Source organism: Onychomys torridus, chromosome 1, assembly GCF_903995425.1.
Source record: "Onychomys torridus chromosome 1, mOncTor1.1, whole genome shotgun sequence".
Classification (NCBI taxonomy): domain Eukaryota; kingdom Metazoa; phylum Chordata; class Mammalia; order Rodentia; family Cricetidae; genus Onychomys; species Onychomys torridus.
Window position 1 is genome coordinate 145,758,467 of NC_050443.1, and position 23,120 is coordinate 145,781,586.

The 23,120-nt window shown below is 41.8% G+C and overlaps 1 protein-coding gene across 3 annotated transcripts in view; it reads right to left on the minus strand.

Moving 5' to 3' along the window:
* The window catches only part of Pum3 (pumilio RNA binding family member 3), a 32,885-nt gene extending 11,769 nt beyond the window's left edge, over positions 1-21,116 (minus strand). Inside the window, exons 1-13 of one of the 3 annotated variants that reach the window (XM_036208539.1) lie at positions 21,043-21,116; positions 18,006-18,097; positions 16,740-16,958; positions 14,617-14,752; positions 13,968-14,043; positions 13,325-13,418; positions 13,017-13,083; positions 11,850-12,024; positions 10,231-10,334; positions 8,983-9,061; positions 6,728-6,826; positions 5,898-5,951; positions 3,605-3,685 (exon numbers count right to left, since the gene is read on the minus strand). In XM_036208539.1, the coding sequence (XP_036064432.1) occupies positions 3,605-3,685; positions 5,898-5,951; positions 6,728-6,826; positions 8,983-9,061; positions 10,231-10,334; positions 11,850-12,024; positions 13,017-13,083; positions 13,325-13,418; positions 13,968-14,043; positions 14,617-14,752; positions 16,740-16,958; positions 18,006-18,090 (1,269 nt within the window). In that variant the 5' untranslated portion in view covers positions 18,091-18,097; positions 21,043-21,116. The other 2 variants (XM_036208556.1, XM_036208547.1) reach the window with 2 other exon arrangements.
* Between the last annotated feature and the right edge of the window lie 2,004 nt (positions 21,117-23,120).

Consider the following 23,120-nt stretch of genomic DNA (forward strand, 5'->3'; position numbering starts at 1 on the left):
ATGTCAAGTGAGAGGTAGAGATGTTGCTGAGAGATCAGAGCGGGAGCCTGGGATTTTATTTATTTAATTAGAGTGATGATCAGCCTATGATTTCAACCTGACATTTTGGTAAAACCAATTCCTCTGAAGAAAACTCTTAGCAACACTGGGTTTTCTTAGTGTCTGGATGGGAAACACAGTCACAGGACTCTACTAGTTAGTTTTAACTGTCAATCTAGTATAACCTAGAATCCCCTGGGAAGAGTCTCACTGAGAAATCAAGATCAGGCTGACCTCTGGACATGACTGGTTGAACTGTCTTGCCTGGTAAATGATGTAGGAAGACCCATTCCACTGTGAGAAGCTCCATTCCCTAGGCAGGGGGTACTGACCATATAGGGAAAAAACTAGTTGACAACAAGCAAGAATCCAGGCATTTCTTCTGTCTGTTCGTGATATGTTCTGTGGATGTGATGCTTTAACTGCTCAGCCTGCCTTCACAATACGGGTAAATTACAAGCCAAATAAAAATCTTTCCTTTACCATGGTTGTTTGTCATTTGTTTTTTTAAGTTTTACAGCTACAGAAATGAAACTAGAGTCTAGAGTCCACACATACATGATTAAGAACTATATAGAATAGCAAAAGCCAATAAATCCTGGTTTTTGTTGCTGTTTGTTTGCTTTTGGTTCACAGTGGCAGGGACCAAAGCAAGCCTCTCGTGTACTGCTAAAGTGCTCTACCATTGAACTACACGGCCACTCCTCCAAAAATAGTTCAGTTTTTGTTCTTAAGATAGGGTCTCGTGTATCCCAAGGCTGGCCTCAAAGTTGGCCGCAAGGTTGCTTTGTGGCCAAAGATAATCTTGAACTTCCTATTCTCCTGCCTTCACCCTCCCTCTAAGTGCTGAAATTACTAAAACATACACCACATACCTGGTTTATGTGGTGCTGGGTTTGGAGCCCATGACTTCATGGGTACGAGACAAGCACTCTACTAAATGAACTACACACATGAGATCCAAAAACAGTTTTTAGGAGTATAAAAACACTAACCACCACCATGAAAATAAAAACTATAAAAATTATGGTCCATAGGTCAAGTCCTGTCTGTGCCCACTTTCTATACACTCATTAAGCTAAGAACATTTTTTTCTTTTTCTTTTTTTTTTTTTTTTTTAATTGCAAAACATTCTTAGCCAGGCGGTGGTGGCGCACGCCTATAATCCCAGTACTCGGAAGGCAGAGGCAGGTGGATCTCTGTGAGTTCATGGTCTACAAAGATAGTCCAGGAGAGGCTCAAAAGCTACAGAGAAACCCTGCCTCAACCCCCCCCCCCAAAAAAAAATTCTTTAAAAGTATGAACAAGACAAACCATATATGGCCTATAAGGCCTCAAATAACTACTATCTAGCCCTTTACAAAAAAAAAAAAAAAAAAAAAAAAAAAAAATCATACTATTCAGCCCAGGCTGGATTCCAAATTCATGGCTTGTTGGCTCTCAAGTGATGGGATTATAATCGTGAACCATTATGATCACCCAGGTTTTACTTATTTGTATCACATGATGGAAGGCTAAGTAGTCGGTATATTATTCTTTGTAACCTGAGTTATTTATTAAAGATAAGGCATTTAAAATATGCATCAATACTGTTTCATTCCCAGACAGCCCCTGGCTAGGCTAGCCATCCCTTTCCTTAGGAACACTGCTATGAAACCAGGCAAAGCAGACCAGAATAAATGGGATCACATTTTATTTGGAGGTAAGCTCACTTTGGAAGGAAAGCAGATGGGAGACAGCTTGAATTTATTTCGGAAGGTCAAAGAAAGGTATAGCTGACCAGGTTGAGATTCCAACTTGACATTCTGGGAAGTACAAATACCTTGAATGGACTGTTTGGCAATGCTCAACTTTCTGGGTATTTTTAAAAAGCACTGCAACAGATTCTGTGGTGGCTGGATGGGAAAATGCAAGAGTGATGAACATATCACAACTTTATCACTAACTTTGGGACTTAATGATCCACAGAGCTGGCGGAGCATTTGTCAGCGAGAGGCATGTCCGTGAGAGCTGCCTCAAGTTAGTCTTCAGGAATGTGGGTCCCACAGCTGTGGACCGCACACAGATAAGCACAAGAAGGAAAATGGCTTCAACAGCAACTTGAAGTGAGACAAATCGCTGGAAAAGACCAACCAGCAGAGAATTCTGGCGGGTCCTGAAGGGCGCTTGTTTCTCTTGAAATCCATTTGGAACAGTTACGCACATTTTCGTTTTTGTGAAATATTACACAAAAGCAAACTTTCAATGGGCCAGCCAGTTTCCATTTCTGTGAAACAGTTTTATTCAGAGCCAATTCTACGGCCTCACATCTCTGTCACAGGAATGAAAAACAATCACGATTGACTGGAGTCAAGAGGGTACTAAAGTCACAAGAAACATGTCAAAATAGTCAGTCTGTGACACAAAAGCTTGCCAACTCGCTCCTTCCCACAATCCCACTCCCCCAAAAGTCATCCCAACTTTTAAATGGTCAAGAACAAAGTTGGAAAGTGGCAGCTGGGGCATGAGAAACCCACAGCTGGGATCTATAGCTGCTATCTAGGAAAGCAGACCTCCCCTCTCTCTCCCTACTATTAGGGATAAACCGGAAACACTCAGCTACCCTCACCCTGCTGGACTGGAGAGGCCACAGCACCCCCACCTGACCACAGGCTTTTCTCTGCAGACCTTGTCAGAGTGTCATCATCACTAAGATTTCTCCAGGACTCCATTTGGGGTGCAAACAGGTGAACAAGCTGCGTTTGCAAACACTAAGGCCTTTCAAAAACATTTCCCATTTGGGTCACTGCTACCAAGACTGCAATTTCTCTTCCCTAGTTCGGCAATCTCTACCTTGTTCAGTCAATACTTGTGCAGACTACATAAGGAAGACAGGTGAACCTACAGAATCAAGATGAGAAAAGGATGGTCACAGAGGATGGCGGGAGACACACAGTTCTGAACACCATGTCTACTTTGGGTTAGCTTTTCCAAGAGTTCTGAAAGTCAAATGCAGGGATAAAGACATTTACTCAAGTATTACCACCACCTCATGGTTATTGGATTAGACCAGAGTAATTGCTAAGACACAAGTAGGAGGTTAGGAAACCTGATTTTAACAAAAACTTTTGTTAAGGGTGATACAAGCACAGTTGAATGGGTTTTAAGTATTCACTTCTCCAGCAGCTTAGCCTTGCATATAGGGACAGATGAACAGGACAATTGTGCAGAGGCTGCTTGTCCATAACAAGTGTGTTAAACTGAAGAATCACTAAATAAGGCAATTACCAATCACATCCAAGCACTGCTTTGCTTAAAAAAAAAAAAAAAAAAAAAAAAAAAAATCCATGCAACCCATAATCCAAAGTAGAAATGTCAAGTCTTCTTTTTACCATTTAGGTGTTTATCCAGTTACAAAATTAGGATTCATACAGGAACGGAACAAGCCTCTAAAATAAGATGCAACTGAGGCAACTAAAGTCAGAAAATATGAACCAAAAGCACAGGTCAAATGTTCATATAACATGTGAAATTGAACTCCAACACTGGCCAATGTAACTAATTCAAGCCCATCCAAATTACTTACTGATATGATTATCTGCTTCACAAGCTTAGTGTCATCAATACAGTCAAACGCTGCCAGCAAAACCAAATGAGAGTATTGGCCCTGTAAGAACGGGGAGACAGAAAAGGTTAAAATGGCCCTTGTGAGTAAAGGCACTTGATGCCAAGCCTGAAGACCGCAGTTCAATTCCCAGAACCCCAATGGTAGAAGAGGACAAGACTTTCCTCTGACGTCCACACACATGCATACCACCTATCCCCTACACGTAATCTAAATAAGTTAATGTAATAAAAAAATTAGTAAGACAAAATAACAGCAAACCTAGAAAGCTGGGCATGGTAGCACACACTTTTAATCCCAACATCTGAGAGGCAGCCAGAGCACTGTTAGTTTGAGGCCAGCCTGGTCTACATTATCATGACATAGTGAGACCCTGTCTCAAAAAAAGAAAAAAACAAAGAAACAAAAAACTTCCCTCTTACACACCCTTCCCATAGCCTACACAATAATCTGTCCAACCTTATACAAACAAGGTGAATCAAAGCCACTCAAATGAACTAGCTAATTCGAGATAAGGTTGACTTAACAAAAAAGAAAAGAAGAAACAGAAGGAATCAGTATGCAACATCTAAGCAAACTCCTAGTTAATGAATGGCTACCTGAAAATTTTAAATGAGACAACGAAATGAAAGATTAATTGGGGGAGGAGGGGATGTGCATACAACTACATACAGAAACTATTCAAAACCACCAAAAGAGAAATGGATAATCTTAGGCACGATTTATATATATACACACACATTATAAAATATACACATACATTCATAAAATTATGACTTTATACATAAATTATCTGTACATGCACAGAAAATTTTAGAAGACAAAACAGTCACCGCTGAGTCAAAGGACTACAAATTATTTTTAGTGTACTTTGTCCAATTGCATTTATTGTACATTGTTGAATTTTTCTGAAAATAGCTATAGATGTTTAAACAAATACTGAAAACAAAACAAAAACCCAAACCATATACAAAAGTTGGACAAGAGCCAGGCTCAGTGGTGCATCCCTATACCTTATAATACATCTAAGTATTTAATAGAGGGAGACCAGAAGACTGCTGTAAGTTTGAGAACATCCCAGTCTACGTAGTTGATTGAGACTACATGGTGGGTCTCTCCTTAAACAAACAGCAAAAATCTACAAGTTCCAAAACAAAGAAACAAAAAAGAACTCCCCTAAATCTACACACAGCAACAAAAAGAAAAGCACGCAAACTATATAAAATATTCTGACCCAAGAACTAGACAAAAACCACTGTGCCTACAATCATCTCTTGAAATTCAGCTTTTGGGAAAAGCAGACATCTTCATGCTGGTTAGAATGTAAAGTGGTTTGCTTCTTTGGAAAGCAGTTGGCAACATTAAAACAACAAACACGTATGTTCTCACCTAGCAATTTTAGCTCCGGGGATTTATCCTAGACATGCTTCCACATATGTACAGACACATATAAAATGTTTACTGGAGTTCTGATAATTTAAGGAATCTAGACAATTCAAGATCCAATAGAAAAAGACTGGATAAGTGAATCGTGGTATAGATTCAGAATAGAGTCGCTGGTCCACAACTCCATTTCAAATGCAGACACAGTAGCACCATCTTTGAAAGGCACAATCACACCGAACAAAGAGATGATCATTTCTGCTCAAGTTCAACAATCATTCCATATTAATTACACAAGTAAGCAACAGGTACTTCTGCTATCCCATCTAAACACTGAACATGCTTCTCTCAGCAGCTGAGACCTAGAAACCAGAAAACCAGCGAATTCACTGACGGCCTAACTCCACCTTGATCTAACTGAATTTACAGACTACCATTAATTAATACTCCACAATGATTCCGTTCAAGATACCAAGACAGACCTAATGTGAGGCCTGAAAGGAAGTCTCAATAAAATTTAAAGACCAGAATAATAAAAATATAAAAACCTCAAAACTAAACAGTAACATTTGGGATTCTAAATAATTTATAGTTCAATTCTGCTGGGTTATGTTTATTTACCTCCTCCCCCAGAAGTAATTCTTAACTTAAAAAGACGCCAGACTCCCTTCTTCAATCTCTAGCAAGACACACATACAAACAATGCATGTGCAGAGAGAACTATAGTATGAACCCTATGTGTGCAAATTAACCTAGAAAACGGACAGAAAAAGATACAATAAACAAAATGAAGCAGTTTTCTGATTTCTCTGCTAGACATGAATTCACCTCACTGTTAGTGACTTTACGAACATGCTTTTGTTGTACTCACATTGGCCACTTTTTCAACGTATGTCTTCATTGTTTTCACGATCACTTTCCTGTCCTTAAAAGGAAAAACTGACTCAATAAACTTTTATTTATTTATAGATGAAGCTTAGCGCATAGTTAATACTTATGTAGTGTTACATTTCATCAGCATCGTCTCTTCGTTAGTGAAAAGACCAGATTGAAACAGAATGAAAAACAGTGCAGCGTGAGCCAAAACACTCTACAAGGAGCTTTACAATCTCTAGCTTATGTCATCCCATTTAGGCACAAATATGGACCCACAAAAGTCTAAGGCACAGGCAAACCTAGTGAAATCACCTTTACAACCATCCCTCTTCCAATGTCTGATATGCCTTCAAGAGTCTAACATACAGATGTGTTTAATATGTTTGTGCAGTAGTTAAATTTGCAATAAGGAAAAGGCAGATAAAACACAACTAACATTTAAAGGATGAAATATGTAAAATTCTATGATCTTGATCAGTGTTCACTTTTTCCCTCAGAGTACTTAATACACAGGGAACACACGTGTGGTGTAGCTAACTAACTATCTCTGCCTTCCTCCCATTCTCAATATGACCATTAAACAAAGAGTAAAATAAAAGAACAGAGCACGGGTCCCCAAACCCCCGTAAGCCCAGGCTGAGCACAAATGTGTCACCTGCTTGGAGGTTCAGTGACGCCTTGGGTATCTCCTGAAGCAGAGAAGGCGCCAAAAGCCCGGGAGGCCCTAGGACACAACCTCCAGAAGGTGACACTTTGTACAACTGGGATCCAGAGATGAAGGCTCATCAAGTCCAGACTGCGGGGAGGCACGGCTCTGACACTTACCTTGGGGGTACCATGCCACAAGCAGTGCATGGCCACTCTGGCGCCATCGTGTGTGTGGGCCAGGTACACCACTGCTTCCCGGATGGCTTCAATTAATTCCTAGAGACCAGCAAGGCAGAGAATGAAAAGGAGAGAGCTCAGGCAGCGGCCACCACAGGCTGTAATTATACAGCCAGCCTCTTTCTAGACAAGTTCCTTCCAACAAAAGCAGCGAATACAGCTCAGAGCAATTTCTAATAAACAACATAACCAATTTCCCACTATATCTATTTTTAAAGTACTCACAGGTGATGTGTGATATATTCTAATGAATACAGAAACAGAACAGCTGGGAAAAGAACATACTCCCCAACACGTGTATATAACAAACACAATCAAAACTCGTCCTGACTGAAGTGTCTGTGGTTTAGTTTACCACAGGACTAGTCATATGAATTGTGTACCAAAACACTTAAATAGTATTTCTCAATGAACTCTCTGTGCTAACATTTAGGATAGGCCTTTACTCACAGATAACCTTTTTGTAAAAACTGAAAGGGGAAAAAACATTTAATTTCTTATTTTCAAAATCTGAACAGCCAGGATATAAATGCATTCTGGAACCCAATAGCTCTAGGGATCCTGAATGAATTTCTACATTCGGGGACCATATACAAAGTCTGGAAAGAGAAAGGGCTGCACTTCACCCTAAGGTACATCGTCTCCAGGGATGAATCTCAAGAAGAGATTTCAGGTCACAGAGCTGAATTTCTCCAAAAGTCCTCCACCATAAACGGGACACTTACATCATAGCTTCTCCTCTCAAAGCTTAGGGGATATTGTGGCAGAGGGGATGGAAAGATTCCAGGAGACACAGGGCAAAACAGTCTTCTGGACAGGACAGGACCAGTGCATCCATGAACCCACAGCAGCAGCTGCTGTCAGGAACATTCAAGCCCCAACCCTGAGCTGAAGAGCTACCCACAGTTGATGGTTTATAGGGGAGGGAACCAATCTTTAATAGTATGGCCAGTAGATGGTCCCACAACTATGAATATATGGGCAGCACAAATTGAACTCTGTGGGTTATCAAAAAAAAAAAAAGATGGCACGGAATTGGGGGGGATGTGAGTGGACCTGGGAGGAATTAGAATACAATCAAAATACATTATTATATACATGCATGAAATTCTCAAAGTATTAATAAAAAGCTATTGGGCTGGAGGGTAACACAAGTTCCAATTGTGCTTCCAAGATCTCCAGAGGTCTTGCCACTTTATGCCTACTCCAGACATTTGGTATGACTGAATGCTGTTTTCTACTGTCACCAAAAAACACTCTTGGCACAAAAACTTCAAAATACCGAGTTCTGTAGGGAAGAGGGAAATTCCTAAGAGAGCAAGTGCTGTTCTTCTGGCCACAGGTTGGGGGGCTGGTGGGGAGGGGCTGCAGAGAAATTATTCTCCATGCTAACTGGAGGGTTTCAAAATTCCCAGAGTGTGTGATAGGCATACATGTTAAGAGAAATCAGGTGTGCTATTTTAGTCAGCCCTTGCGATTAGAAAATGTGAACCAACTGACAACAGGTCACGGCTGGATGAGACATGCAAAGCTCGGGGAAGTAAGGCATGGACCTCATTTGTATTCCCACCACTGACTTGAAGGACAGTGCAGTTACCTTCACTGCTCCTCTGCCTTCCATTGCGTAAGGTCCAGGCTTTCATGGGCCATTTAGTTTCACATTAAGTATCCTCCCTTTTAAAGCAGGTATTTTTTTTTTTTTTTTTTAAATTTAAAACTACTGGACACCGAAGAATCCTCCAATGTAAGTTACCTTTCAGATCAGATTAGCTAGAGGACACTCTAGATTGTAACTAAAATATGAAAATTCAGTATCATCAATAAAACTAGGGTCAATTCTATTCTTTTCTGGGGTGGGAAGTAGGGCAGAAATTTTAAAGAGATTTAGCAGATCTGTTCAGTGCCTGTTCCGTGTTTATGTAAGGGAGAAAGGAACCTGGTGTTTCTAAAGGACTGTGTACATCAGATCAGCCCGCAAAGTCCTACAAGACTTTCCCTTCCCATTTGCAGTCTGTTTCGTTTTGTGAGACAGTCTCACACCACAGTCCAGGCTGGCTTGGAGCTCACTTTGGAGGTCAGGCAAACCTCATACTCATGATTATCCTCCTGTCTCAGGCCCCCAATTGCCAAATCTCAAAAGTGTGTGCCACCACACTGGCTTTACACTGATTCAAAGACAGAGACTAAGGACTTACTGATCGAAGTTTTGGGGGTGCATAGGTAAAAAAGTCCAAGAATACTTTATGAACCAGCGAGTGCTTAATCACAGCTTCCCTGCAAACGGAAGGAAAGAGAAGCAGACCTATCAAAACAGGAACACAAAGACAGGTAACCGATGGTCCTAAATCATCTAAGCAAGTGAAATGGATTTCACTAAATACAGTTTGTCATAAATCAATTGTATCTTTCAGCAATACTAAGATGCTAAAAATTTTAGACTGTAACAGTGGTTTAGCGTCATCACAACTGAGAGCAGGATACACATTTCCAGGCTCTATAGCAAGATGATGCACTACTGCAGCGTGTTCTACCTAACCGGCACAAGGACAGCTGCAGTGTCCCCGTCCCCCCACCCTGAGCACTGGACACCTCATTAAAATTCACACGTAGACCTAATTCCTAATGGTTATTTTCTATCAAGCATTCTTCAAAAGGTCTCGTATCATAAAGTAATTTTAGCAGCATTACAATTTGAATGGACCACAGCAGTGCCACCGGCAGCGACAACCCCTACTTATCTATGCCCCCATACGATGTGTGGTGAATTCAGCAGCACAGCGCTGGCTGATGTTCAAGATCAAGAACCTGGAAGTTCACATAGAATATGCAAACCCACCAGACATGGATGCCTCCATGCACAAAGCACTCTTCTAAGGGCTCTGCAAGTATTTTAACCATTTATCTTCATAAAACCCCACAAAGGATGTAGTATTATCACCTCAGTGCCACAGGTCTGGAAACCAGGCCCAGAGAGGTGAAGCTGTCCACACTTACACAGGATTAGGGGGTGAGGGGAGATGACATCAGGGGTCACACCCACCCTGCCTGGTAGTAGCCGCTTTGCTCCCAACCATTCTGTCAGGTATCATAGACATGAAGGTGACAAGCACAAACTTCAAAATCTACAGTACAGTTTAAATGATCAACTCTAGAAACCTCAATACACAAAGGTTCAGTATAACACTTTACTTTGAAAAAAAGGTTTTATCACTTTAAGAATGTTTATGAACCACTATGACAAGTTAGCCAATAAGATACAATGTCAAGAAGAGCCATGTCTACCTGCATCCAGAACAGTTCCAAACAAAATGTTATACACTCTTATTTATTTATGATAAATTATTAATAGCAGGGAGGAAAATGCCTCCTTTCTGGCAAGGGTTATGTAAAATGTGGCTCCTGCAAATACCTCTTTCAATCTGTAAATAAAAACCCTTCCTTACTTCTGGGCCATCGGAGTCAGAATCTGCTTCATTTCATCCATAATAAGCTCTAGCTTTCCCGGTTGCACCTCCAGCACTTTGTCCAGGGTGGGGTGATCTGCCGACTGAAACAGAGGAAAAATCAAACGCCTCACTTCAGAGCAAGCAAGGAGAAGAACCACAACCATGTTAAACAAATCTGAGATGTTTCACAATTCTAGAACGAATGTCCATCAATAGTTGGTTCCTCATGATCTGATTCCCTGTCTATACATCTGCCAATGCGTGACCACCTGTGGAGGACTGGCTCAAGCAACTCCCATGGATACAAAAACCCGTGGGCACTTAAGACTCCCACATAAAACAACCAAGTACTGGGCTGGGATTTAGCTCAGTGGTAGAGCACTTGCCTAGCAAGCACAAGGCCCTGGGTTCGGTCCTCAGCTCTGGGAAAAAAAAAAAAAAAAAAAAAAAAAAAAAAAAACAAAAAAAAACCAAAGTATTTATATGTAATCCATACAATCCTTTGGTATGTTTTAAACCATCTCATGCTACTTACATAACAAAACATAAATGATCTACAAATAGTTATTATACTATGTTGTTTACAGAACAATAAGGAACGAAATCTAAACATGTCCAGTACAGACATCCACTTTTCTTTTTTTTTCTTTTGTTTTTTTGATACAGGGTTTCTCTGTGTAGCCCTGGCTGTCCTGGAACTTGCTCCGTAGAGCAAGCTGGCCTCAAACTCAGCGATCCACCTTCTTCTGCCTCTGGAATGATGGGATTAAAGGCGTGGGCCACTACCACACAGCATTATTTTATCTTATTCATGTATTTTTTCTGAATAGTTTTGGTTAGTTGAGTTGTAAGATGTGGAAGCCATGAAAATGGGGAGCTGGCTAAGCACCAACCAATTCGCCAGCCTTCAGGTCTTACCAAGCACTTAGCATGTGTCTACTCACAATCCTTGCCTTGGTGTTTTAGAATTACTGGAGATTCCCAAGGTCAAGTGTCACAGTAGAAATGCTCCAGCAACTCAATTTAGGAACTGAAGCTAACAGAGGCAACCCCACAGTCAATCCACATCCCTTCGTGTCACCTGTCCATCCTGTCCTGAGGTTTGAAATAGGCTCTAGAGCAGCACTAGTCCCATCACTGGCTGGCCTCAGACTCAACTTCTCTATTCTACCCAATGCTGGGTCTCTAGAACCCTTCCTCTCCAGATCCGACCCAGACAAGGTAAGGCAAACCCGGGAAGAAACATGAGACAGAGGAAGGAGAGGAAGGCCAGTGCACCCCAGCCGGAGCTGGCTAGGGCAGGTCTAAAGCTCTGCTCACTACTACAGTCTTTGATGTCACTCTGACTGCAGAAAGAGAAGTGCTGAGGCATCACACACACAGCAGCAGGAAGCAACAGACACAAACGACCCGAAGGGGATTTAAAGGCAGCACTCTGCAGGAGAAAGCGTGCAGGGACCACTTGCTCCTACTGCACAGACATATAATCTAAAGAACGGCTATGAGTTGTCTCCTGAAGGACTAGCTTGGTAAAAACATCTTAAATACAGGACCCGGTAACTTAAAGATCACACAGGAAAATAAACACATGGGGAACAAACTTCCAGAAAGGCCACCTTGTAAAGCTGAAACGTGTTCCCATAGAGCTCCTCCGTCAGCATGTTCCTCTGTTCCAAAATGGCTTTGTCATTGTAGGCATACTCCACAATGGCCGATGCCTCTGAGTGCCGCAGCATCTTCCTCACGTGACCTTTAAAGCTTCTGATGATCTCTGCTATCTGTGGTTTACTTCTAAAATCAAAAGGAACACAGAAAAAGTAGATGACAGGAGGAGCTGGGTGACAATAAACCCACAACTTACTTCTGCAAAGGCCAGCTCACAAAATATCCGTGTTAGAGAGGGGCGTTCTCTACAGGGACACTTGTGAGTGGGCAAATCTAACGCCATGCATTTCCAATGCTTAGAAGACAAAGTAGGCTGTGACCCCTGGTGAGAAAGACGGCTCCTCTCCCCGGCTCAAAGAGCCAACCAGGTTCTTTCTTAATTTATTGTTGGCAGTACTGGGGATTGAACCTAGGACTTTATGCATGCAAGGCAAATGCTCTACCACTAAGCTACAGCCCAGCCCTGTGGTCTTTACAAAACAGAAACAGCTGCTGTGAGAACTAGATGAACTGAGATGCATCAGGAACAGTGAGCAGCACACAGAAAGTGCCTTCATTAGCTCCTTCAACCAGACCACAAGGAAAGTCAGGGAAGGACAGAGTCAAAGAGATAAAAGGAAATAAAATAAAGATTTAATCTAAAGCATTTGAGCAGCTAATAATAGCCAGGAATGGTTAGGAAAAAAATGTTACCAATTGCATGTCACTTATTTTTCTGCTGCTATCATATTCTGGTACATTCTCACACCCAAAAGGCTGGTGTGGATAAGTACCAACAGCACGTTTAGAAAAATCATCCTACCCTGACATGGGCTAACACAATGACCTACCTCAGAGTCTGTTCATCTGCTCCTCAATTTTCTACCCTCTAAATACTAGTAACTGGAATTAGTTATTCCAATGTTTTGTTCTTTAACTTAAATATATAAAAATAGGTCCGAGAAGGCAGCATCATGATTTCAGTCAATTTCAGTCACTGTTTTATGGTGATGTGCCTTAGGAAGACCACAGTGTCTGGAAGTGATTACAAAGACCAGAGATTTTTAAGGTAACATTTGAGCAAAGATGAATGCACAAAACCAAAAGCCAAGGGAAAAATATACTTTCTAACAACTTACCCATACATGAGAAATTTCTTGACAATATTCCTGGAATATTTGGCTTTACTTAGTTCAACCAGATCACCTGGGGAAACAAAACATCCAGTGACCAGACATCCTTACTTCAGTTCTCCAGAAACAGAGGGAGGAAAGAAACCCACGCATGATTCTGGAACACGGCTCACTCTAGTTGTCCCATGCAAAGAAATAGCAACAAAACTGTCTTGCAGAAAACACGGAATTGCTCTCTAGGACATTCTCCAGCACTCCAAGAGGAAACAAGCGACTTTCTCACAAGGGATAAAAACACTGCACATTGGCCATACCTTGCAGTTCTTCAAAAGCCTGCCTCCTCTGCTCTTCATTCCCATACTGAATGAAGCACTGGATCACACGTGTTGAGTCGTGGGCAAAGGCAATCTGTAGGGAAGACAACGCCTTGACCCATCAGGTTTCCGCTATTTACACAATTGGCACTTTTTCAGCTTACACTGCACTAGCCTGCTTGAGACAGAAATAAATATGGGGTACTCTATTGTTTGGCTTTGCTTCCTATCACATTTCATAGCTGAAATAAATGCAAGAGACAGAAAAGTCTACCACCTTTCAAATTCCATTCCTATTTAAAACTACCCCCACAAGCCGGCACATGCCTTTCTGTGAGTTCGAGGCCAACCTGGTCTACAGAGTGAGATCCAGGAGAGGCACCAAAACTACAGAGACACCCTATCTCAAACAAACAAACAAAAAAACCATAAAAATAAAAAAAGTTGTATTTAAAATTACCTCCACAAGAATTACACGAACTGTGTTTTCATGTTTTTGAAAGTTAACAGGCATCGACATGGGACAGACCAATGCCGAAGTGACGCTGCATTGATAAACATAACTACAGAAAGAACACACTTCCCTAAGAACAAAGAAACTCGCATTTCTTTTTAATTGGAAGAGCGAGCACATTCCACTCACAGTTTTAATTTTCCCTTGAATCAACTTCTGCAAATCACTCATCAGCTTCACTCTTTTTTCTTTGTCACAGTCTTTTCTGCAGAGGAAGCGCATGTGAAGAAGTTATTTTATACATGAAAATCGAACAGCATGCAATATATGTTTGCCACTTCCGTGTGGTTCTTCCTTTGAAGGCAGCAAACCTCTGACATTAAAATTATTATTCCGAAGCAGTCAGACAAAAGTCATTTTCTCAGAGGCAGAAACTCATCTCACAGGGTATAATTTTATGCATCAATCTAAATCTTAACAGCCAGCACTTCAGAAGCAAAGAAAAATAATAAAACAATCTAAGATAGCAAATACTTAAACATCTCAAAACCTAGCTGATAGGAAATAGTCCTTCATTTTCTGAGAAATCTTTCAGGATAGGTATCAAATCCATTTGCCTCCTGTCATTTCCATAAAGCTATCTGGCACTACCCTAATGATTTCATATATTTCTGCACTCGGCAGACCCCCACTCTGCTGCTGTGACAGGGGACTCTGAGCATGCATCAAAGAAACCAGGTGCTGTCATTGATGTTTAGGACATCTGTCTGTGCAGGGCAAACCCCTATGCTTTCCTTGTCTTGGACAGACTAATAACGACAGTGTTCAGTGCCAGTACCTTCTCAAGCTCTCCCAAATGTGCTTTGCTCGAACCACGATGTCATAGTTGGTCCTATCACTGAGTTGCCTGCTCTGCTTCAGCTCTTTCTTCTGCTTTTTGAAGTCATCCCATTTGGGTTTCTTGGCTGCTGATTCTAGAATTAGATTCAATGCATTTAACATTCCAAACACTATACACGAATACAAATTTAGAACAGAGGGCAATCACCAGGACCAACACTCATTCTAGAAGCTACAAGGGGAAAATATAAGCTGGCAGTGAAGTTCAGTGGCAGATCACCTGCATGTATGAGGGTCCTCATTCAATCCAAACATCAAAAATAAAACAAAATCAAAAGTAAAATGCCACTCTTCTGAGAGCTGTCAAGCATTATTTAATTCTTAGTGTGAGGTGGGTATGACTTGGATCACCCCCTTTTGCTATGTATCACACACTAAGTCATTCATCCAAGGCCACCCAGTGGTAGAAACAAGGTACAAATCCAAGGACAATTTATAGTTGCCTTCCACTCATGGCAATACACAGCAAGCTTCTACAGATTGATCTATCTATTCCTGTACCTTTGAAATTAAGTTATATTATCAGTTAAACAACAAAACCAATCAATGTGATAAATGAAATGAATATTTTACTAAAGTATTATTTACATAAGTATCTCCTTCCAAATCCTTTGGAATTTAGTTATTTCTAAATCTCTTTCTCTCTGATTATAAAATTCACTCATTACAAGAACCAAAACAATAAAAAAAAAGTCAACTGAGTCATACTAAAACCTAGATATAAATACCAAGTATTTCCTCCTTGCCCCTTGCTTCTCTGTTTTGAGTCTTAGCATTTATATTTAACATCATTACAGTCTCTGCATTCTCCATTAAACTACCATACAAGCAACAAGAGGAGGAAAAGCAATGTCTGGAACAAACACTGGGCATGAGGAGAGGAAGAAAAAACCTAGAAACAGAGAAAAAAGACAGGGACCGGAGTGGGGAAAGGTCTTGCAGACACACTGAGAAATGATGACATCCCCTGTTCTCCTCCCCCACCTCAAGCATGCTGTCCCTCCTCCAGCAAGCAACCCACAGGCGAAGTGAAGACTAAGGAACAGGCTGGAGGGCGGGATAGAAAATGTGAACACAGTAATGCCAGCAGGCAGGCAGGGAGCCATGTAAGAATACACTCCATGTTAGGGAAATAAACCAGGGTGGAATGTGTGGTCAGTATGGACAAGCTGCTTGCTTGAAGCCAACAAGGGACAAGGCACCACGGTGCCACGCTGCACAACTGAGCAAACGCTGGTGAGAAGTGACTCCATGGATATCGTGATAAAGAGACTGAAAATTCATTTCAGTGACAAACAGAAGCCTGAGGAACAATTCTCATCAGGGAACAATTTGTCCTGAAGGAATTAAATGGCTAAATCTATCCAGAACTATTACTGAATGTGAACCATCTAACGAGTTGATCACATTAGCCTGGTCTAAGCCCCATGAGAGCAGAGTCTACAAATCTCTTAATTCAGCACGGTTGACATTTTAGCTGGAGCACACTATGTCTTTAAGGCCAGCTTTTATGATTAGGTTGGCCCTGTACTGTTACTGATTTTAAAACTACCTATCTCCCAACAAAATGAATAAAAAAGGTAGCTGGACATGACAGTGCATGCAGGTGGATCTGTGAATTCATGGTGAGTTTCAGGTAGAAAAAAAAAAAAAAAACATGAGAAAGTTTAAAAACATTTTATTTTTAGATTCATTTTAAGAGTGTTTTGCTTGCATGCATGTGTGTATACCACATGTAAGCTTGGAGCTGAAGAGGTCATAAGAGGACACTGAACACCCTGAACTGGAGTTACAGATGGTTGTGGGCACCATGTGGGCACTAGGAATCGAACTCAGGTCCTCTGCAAGAACAAGTGCTCTTAACTGCTGATCCATCTCACCAGCACAGAACAAGAAATTTTGACTAGAAACGTGCTGTGCTTCCTTCCTTCTACTCTAAAATGCTGCCCATCTAGGAGCAAGGACAGGCAGTCTCTGACACAGTGAAGGACCTGTGCACCATGGTCCAGTCCCACCTTGGCCCGGGAAGGCTTCTGCAAAGACTCTAAGAGCCATGCTTACCATCACTTTTACCATCTGGCTGGAATTTCCTCTTCTTGTTGAATTTATTTGGCTTCTGGAATTTGTCCTTCGGTCCTTTGCCCCCTGGTGGCTTGTTCTTGAACTGCTTCACACCCTTTTTGCCAGGTTTTGTGGTACCCTTCTCAAAGTTCTTAGATACAACTTTAGGCCCACCTTCCTTAACAACTTTCCTTGGGAATGTTTTTGAAGAACTAGACTCTAGTGATAACAAAGAATACTTATTAGTTCATTGACTCTGAGCCAAAATCTCTGGTATCTACTCAACTACATGCTACAGAGAACTACACACTTTTCAGTACAACCAACAGCCTTCCTCAAATATACATTAACCCTTTGAATAAATTAGGATTTAAATAATCAAACCAAGTTAAGAGAAAACTTTCTGATTATAAAATTGCATAGGTTAGCCATGTAAACCGTGGAAAGTTAGAAGAATTAATAACAAACTATAATTTACCTCTTAGAAACAACCATGCTAACATGGCATATTTCTGCAGTTTTAAGCATATGGTAGACATAAAATATTATGTACCTTTCCATTTTGTCTTATTGGCACTACCATCAATATTTATACTAAAATCTCAATGGTTCAATAAGATAAGAGTTTAAGAACGAGATGAACAGTTACTTAAGAAAGCATATCATAAAAATGAACTAAAATGGATTTCTGAAAAAGTCTAATTTTGAGAGAAATCTTAAAACCTACAATAAAATTTTTTGGCTAAAATCTTTAGCCAAAAAGCTTATACATATCTAACAAATAGGATGACAATAATAATAGCTATACCTTAAGACTATTACAAGGAAGCACAAGACTGCTTAGGACACAGTTATCTATATAGGTCTGGATTTTTCTACTCTGCAATACTGACACCTGATGGAATAATAGAGACATCACCATCTGAAATTCAGAAGGCAAAAGCTGAGTGTACTAGCCAGCTCCAATTCATCAAGCATTAAAATGAATTGTACAGTGACTGAATGTGAATACAATAAGGCCACATAAATTGCTGACATAAAGGATCTTTTATAAATAGAACATTCCTCAATCATTCTGGCAATTCTTAAAAGCCGAAATTCCACGAGGAACAGGCTAGCTTGTGGACAGTGGTGACTTCTTTCCACCATGTTTACTGTAATCCTAGCCCATGAATAACGTGACACCCTCTACAAACCTCGTCCCCTTCAGATATATCTTCAAAGTAACCAGCACATGGGAAGTGCACGTGGGCAAGGCTCTCTTACCACTGTTTTTATGAAATCTAGTCTTTCCTTCTGCTGTTTTTGGACTCTTTCCTGTGAATTTTTTCTTCTCTTTGACTTCCATCATAGCAATTCTGGAAAACAAAAGTCAAAACCATGAAGAATCACCAAATTGCTATCCAGTAAGAGTCATTAAACAGTCAGTGCAACATACAGTCCTTGAGCTCAGACGCAGTATAAACCATCCAGCCCAGGGGCTCTCAAGTCCACCAAGACCATAACCACCTCAAAGACATTAAAACAGAGGGCGAAAAAGATACAACACAAACAAGAGCCCAGGACATGACATGCCCTGCCTAGTGTGTGACACACCGGGAGGCAACACTTGAGCAACAGCACTGGCTAAATACAGACCACTATTAAGAATAAACAGTGATGTGGCAGTGGTAGCGCACCCGGGAAGCAGGGCCAGGCGGATCTCTGTGAGTTCGAGCCCAGCCTGGTCTACAGAGTGAGATCCAGGACAGGCACCAAAACTACAGAGAAACCCTATCTCAAAAAACAAACAACAACAACAAAAACCCCAAAAAACAGTGATGAGTAACAGTGATGTTACCATACGATTTCTTGGGCATCTACCTTAAAAAGCAATAGGATGCATTTAGCACATGTTACAATTTAAAGAAAGAAAACCCAATAAAGCTGAAATAAGGGTGACTGGCCAACTGTTTTAGAGGCAGCCAGATGCCTTGCTGACCTCCAAGCCACAACAAACTATTTAATATTTAATTGAGAGGGATCTGCCTAACATGTCACCTGTTGAGTTCAGTGACCTCCACTGAGCACAGGCAAAGTAACAGATACCCCTCACTAACCTACAAGCTTTGCAAGAAGCAGAACACATACAGATATAAAGGCAAACTCCACTAAGCTCATGTCTACATTTCGAAAAGTTACATGCTCATCCATTTCTAAATGACCTTAAGAGTCACTTGTGGGAATTCCTAGACAATGTTTCCAGATTAGAAACTTCTATTCATGAATTAATTTCTTGCTGGATATGTTGACACACACCTGTAATCCTAGATCTGAGAGACTGAGGCAGAAGGATCGCTGTGAGTTCAAGGACACTCTGGCAACATAAACTGGAGGCCAGTCTGGGATACACAGTAAGATACTGTTTCAAAAATCAAAACAAAACTAAGCATGATTTATTCCTCAGAACACTGAAAGTCTTGGGGGGGAAAAAAGCAGGATTCCAGGTTAATATGTATTTGAGAAACAGTAAATTACACAGCAATAGTCAGCAAGTAAGGGAAGATTTTCTAAGTCCTTAATTTGCTACTATGAACTACCCATTGGAAAACAAAGACTGAAATATACAACTTTCCAAATGTAGTTGACAACTTTCTCCAGGAAACACTGGAACATGCCCTGGGTTCAATGCCTAGAACTGCATAAAAATATAGTGATATGTATCTGTAATTCCAGCACTGGAACCACTCAGTTTCCTACTGGGCATTTTAAATTGCACAGTCATTTTATCACATGGCAAGATATAGTCACATTTGCATGTCTGCATGTAGGTTTCATGAAAGTACCACATGCTAAACAATTGTGCCACTGGCCTTCATATATAGGTTTCTAACCATACCTTTACTTACATATTAAGTCTGCATATTTTCTTTTAAAACAATGTGTTTTACAAAAGAGTTAAAAAGATATAGAGCCTACAGATCATTTCCCCAGCTCCCCTACTGTTAACACATTACACTGTAAGGAAACTAAGAAATTAACACTAGTATAACAGGGTTTATTTTGATGTCAACTTCCCCATTCATGTCCTTTTCCTAGTCCAAGATACAGTTAATTTAGTCATCATGTCTCCTCTCTATTTTGCAGGTTATGTCCCCTTTGGGATTAAGATTTTCATCATTAGACTGAGTTTATGCTTGGGCCGGTGTGTGTTAGCAAAGAAGTACTGTTCTCACAGTACCAAAGGATTGTAGCAGTCATGTTTACTCCTGAAGTTAACATTGATCACTTAAAGCAGTATTTGCCAAGTTTCTTCACTATCAATTAATTTATGACTAACCCAAACGCAAACACAAGCAAATTAGGTTTTACTTCCTAAACCTTCACAGCTGTGTACTCGACACTTTTGACTATGCATATAACTGGCACCTTCTGCTTTATGTCTGAAACATAATTCTCTGCATTCCCACTGCAAACTACCCCAACGACAGCCCATCTTTCTCACCCTGCCCATTCTCACCGTAGCCAACGGGGTATCATGTACTTTACTGCTCAAAGAGAGAACCTGAGCATTGCATGTGATATTTACTTCTTTGTGTCAGTCATCTTGAACCTATCAGTAAGTTATCCTTCAATCCCCTTAAAAAATACTTTATCTCCACTACCGATACTCAGTACAAATCCATCGAAATTCTCCTTACCGAACTTGCAAATTAAGCATTCTTTTTTTTCTTTAAGAGAATCAAGGCCTGTCACGAACCGCCTCCCGCTTTTCTCTAATAACCCTTCAACGTTTCATACGCATAGGAACACAAAGAACAATGCTTCCCGTTACACAAGAAAACAAAAACTCAACACCACGGCCTCCAACCTCCTACCCTTCCCTTTATCTTGTCTGCGGTACTCCTAACTCAGACTTCCCGGACTTACCGCAGAGCCCCTGCTTAAAATACTCCCGCCTCCCATCATGTTTTAGGTCTCGGTTTATGGATCACTTCTTCAGTTTTCCCTGCAACGCTCCTAGGCACAAGGTCTGTCACAGGAAGGGCAGGCTGACCGTGACCCGCACTGGCAGGGGCTTGAAAGCGAAGCTAGTTCCCCTAGCTCTGCACTAAGGAACTTAACAGAGGGCTTCTTAACCCCTGCCCTCGGCAGGCTCCCGCCAATCCCCCTACTCCGAACCATTAAAAGCGGCCGGGAAAGCGGCCCTGGTGGCCGATCTGAAGACACCCGCTCGTCCACGGCCCCGAAAACTCTCCCCGCTCCGGAGCGGCCAGCGAAAACTTCCCCGCACTGCCCGCAACGCCCTCTCCGCAGCACTCACCGAACACGTGGGGCAGAAGCTCGCAGGGTTCCTCCACCTTCCGCCACTTCCGCTTCCGCATTTGGCCCCGCCCCGGGTCCTCTGATTGTATTCTTCCGCCATGATGTTTGGGGTCAAGGGGTGGAGCTTAGGGGGAAACGCGAAGTCCATAGTTTCAATTGGTCCACCCTCGCCACACCTCCTATGTTGGACCCCGCGGGTTTTGGCCCTTGAAGGGATCCGTCCGGTGGAAGAGTCAGTGGCGCCGGAAAGTGACGTTTGAGCCGGCCGCGTCTGGGAAAGACGCAGGTTCTCGGGAGGACCGCCCCATTAACCCTTCAATCCGCCTCGGCGTTCGGGTAGCTACCCTTTTGGCGTGTGTGTATTTTCGTCAATCGTGCTTGGAGGATAAAAGCTTTACCGGAGTCGGTTCTGTTGTCATTTCGTTTACCAACACTCACGTTTTCCATATTCCACACTTAGCTTTGAATCTCCGGGCAAATTAGTAAGTATCTCGGAAATCATCCCAAGTTTTTAGAGCGGAGCGTAGTAAGTGATTGTGGAAAAACTCCATACATGTTTAGCGTTTTTAACGTCGGCCCATTCTTAGGCATACATTTTCTCCACTTTCCACTTCAGAATATATAGTTAAGGTATTACTCAATTTTACCGGGGAAGCAATTTAGGTAATAAACTTGGTCGTGGTAGCTTCAGAGGTGGCTCAGCTGTTTCCTCTTGGAGAGGACCTAGGTTCGATTCCCAGCACCTACGTGGTGGCTCACTGTAAATCCAGTTCAGGGGATCTCACAACCTCTTCTGGCCTCCTGGACCACCACACACACGTGGTGTACTTGTACACGGAGGCAAAATACTCATTCACGTTAAAAGAAAACCAAACAAACTTGATCATGCTAAACAACAGAACCTTATTGCCTAACAGTTCTGAAATAGAGGTGTTGGTTGGGCGGGGACCCCTTTGAAGCCCCAAGGAATGAACAATTTCCCATGTGTCTGCAGCATCTGGTGCTCCAGGTAATCTTTAGCATAGGTTACCTGACTCAGGCAGGTCTCTGCCTCTGCCTTCATTTTTTTCTGCGTCTTTTTTTTAAATGGCTTTTTGAGACAGGGTTTCTCTGTAGCTTTGTGCCTTTCCTGGAACTCACTTGGTAGCCCAGGCTGGCCTCGAACTCACAGAGATCCTTCTGGCTCTGCCTCCCCAGTGCTGGGATTAAAGGCGTGTGCCACCACCACCCGGCTTTTCTGCGTCTTTATGTTTGTTGTAAGAACACTTGTTGTTTGTTCAGTAGCTCGAAAAACTTTGGAGACCATAAACCCATGTGGCCCCTGCCTCCTGTGTCTAATAACACCAATTTTAACAAAGTGGCAAGTACCACAGTGATCCTTAGAATTACCATGTGAAAGGAGAAGGATGTATCCTAATTGCTCCTCAGTATTCAAAATACTATATTATACAGTTACAAGAGGCTTATGAAAATAAATTCCATAAATGCCATGCAAAAGGGATAGAGCAGCAGGGTATTGTTGTGGCACATTAAGGAAACACTATTGTAGGGAAAAGGGGCTGGCTAAAGAAAACCACCCTGACCCTGGAGCCCAGAACTAGGGAAGGATGGCTCAGATAAGGCCAGTGGGAGACAGTTTAGCCCAGATCAGAGTCATCTCTGCCCCTGTCCAACCGACTTGTGAAACCAACCAGTCACAGAGCAGGACAGCAGAATCCTGGCCCTAGGGCCCAGGACCAGGGAAATAAACACAGCTAGTGTTTGGAACCTGAGCCAGAAAATGAAACACAGTTTGGCCCTGAAATCAGGGCCATCTCTGCCCCTTGCTCACAAAACTGGCCAATCCCTGGGCAGAAAAAAAAATAAAAATAAAAATAACTCCGTCCCCTAGACATCCTATATAAACCACCCTACCCATCAGTTGTCAGCTGTTCTCTCCACTCTGGTAGAGGCAGCTACTCTCCAGAGCTCCTCCTTCCCAAATAAACCTCTTTCTCAAGAGTTTTGGGTGAAGACCTTCATTCACTGGTGCACAGAAGAACCTTGCTGGGGCATCCCATAGTGGACTGAGCAACA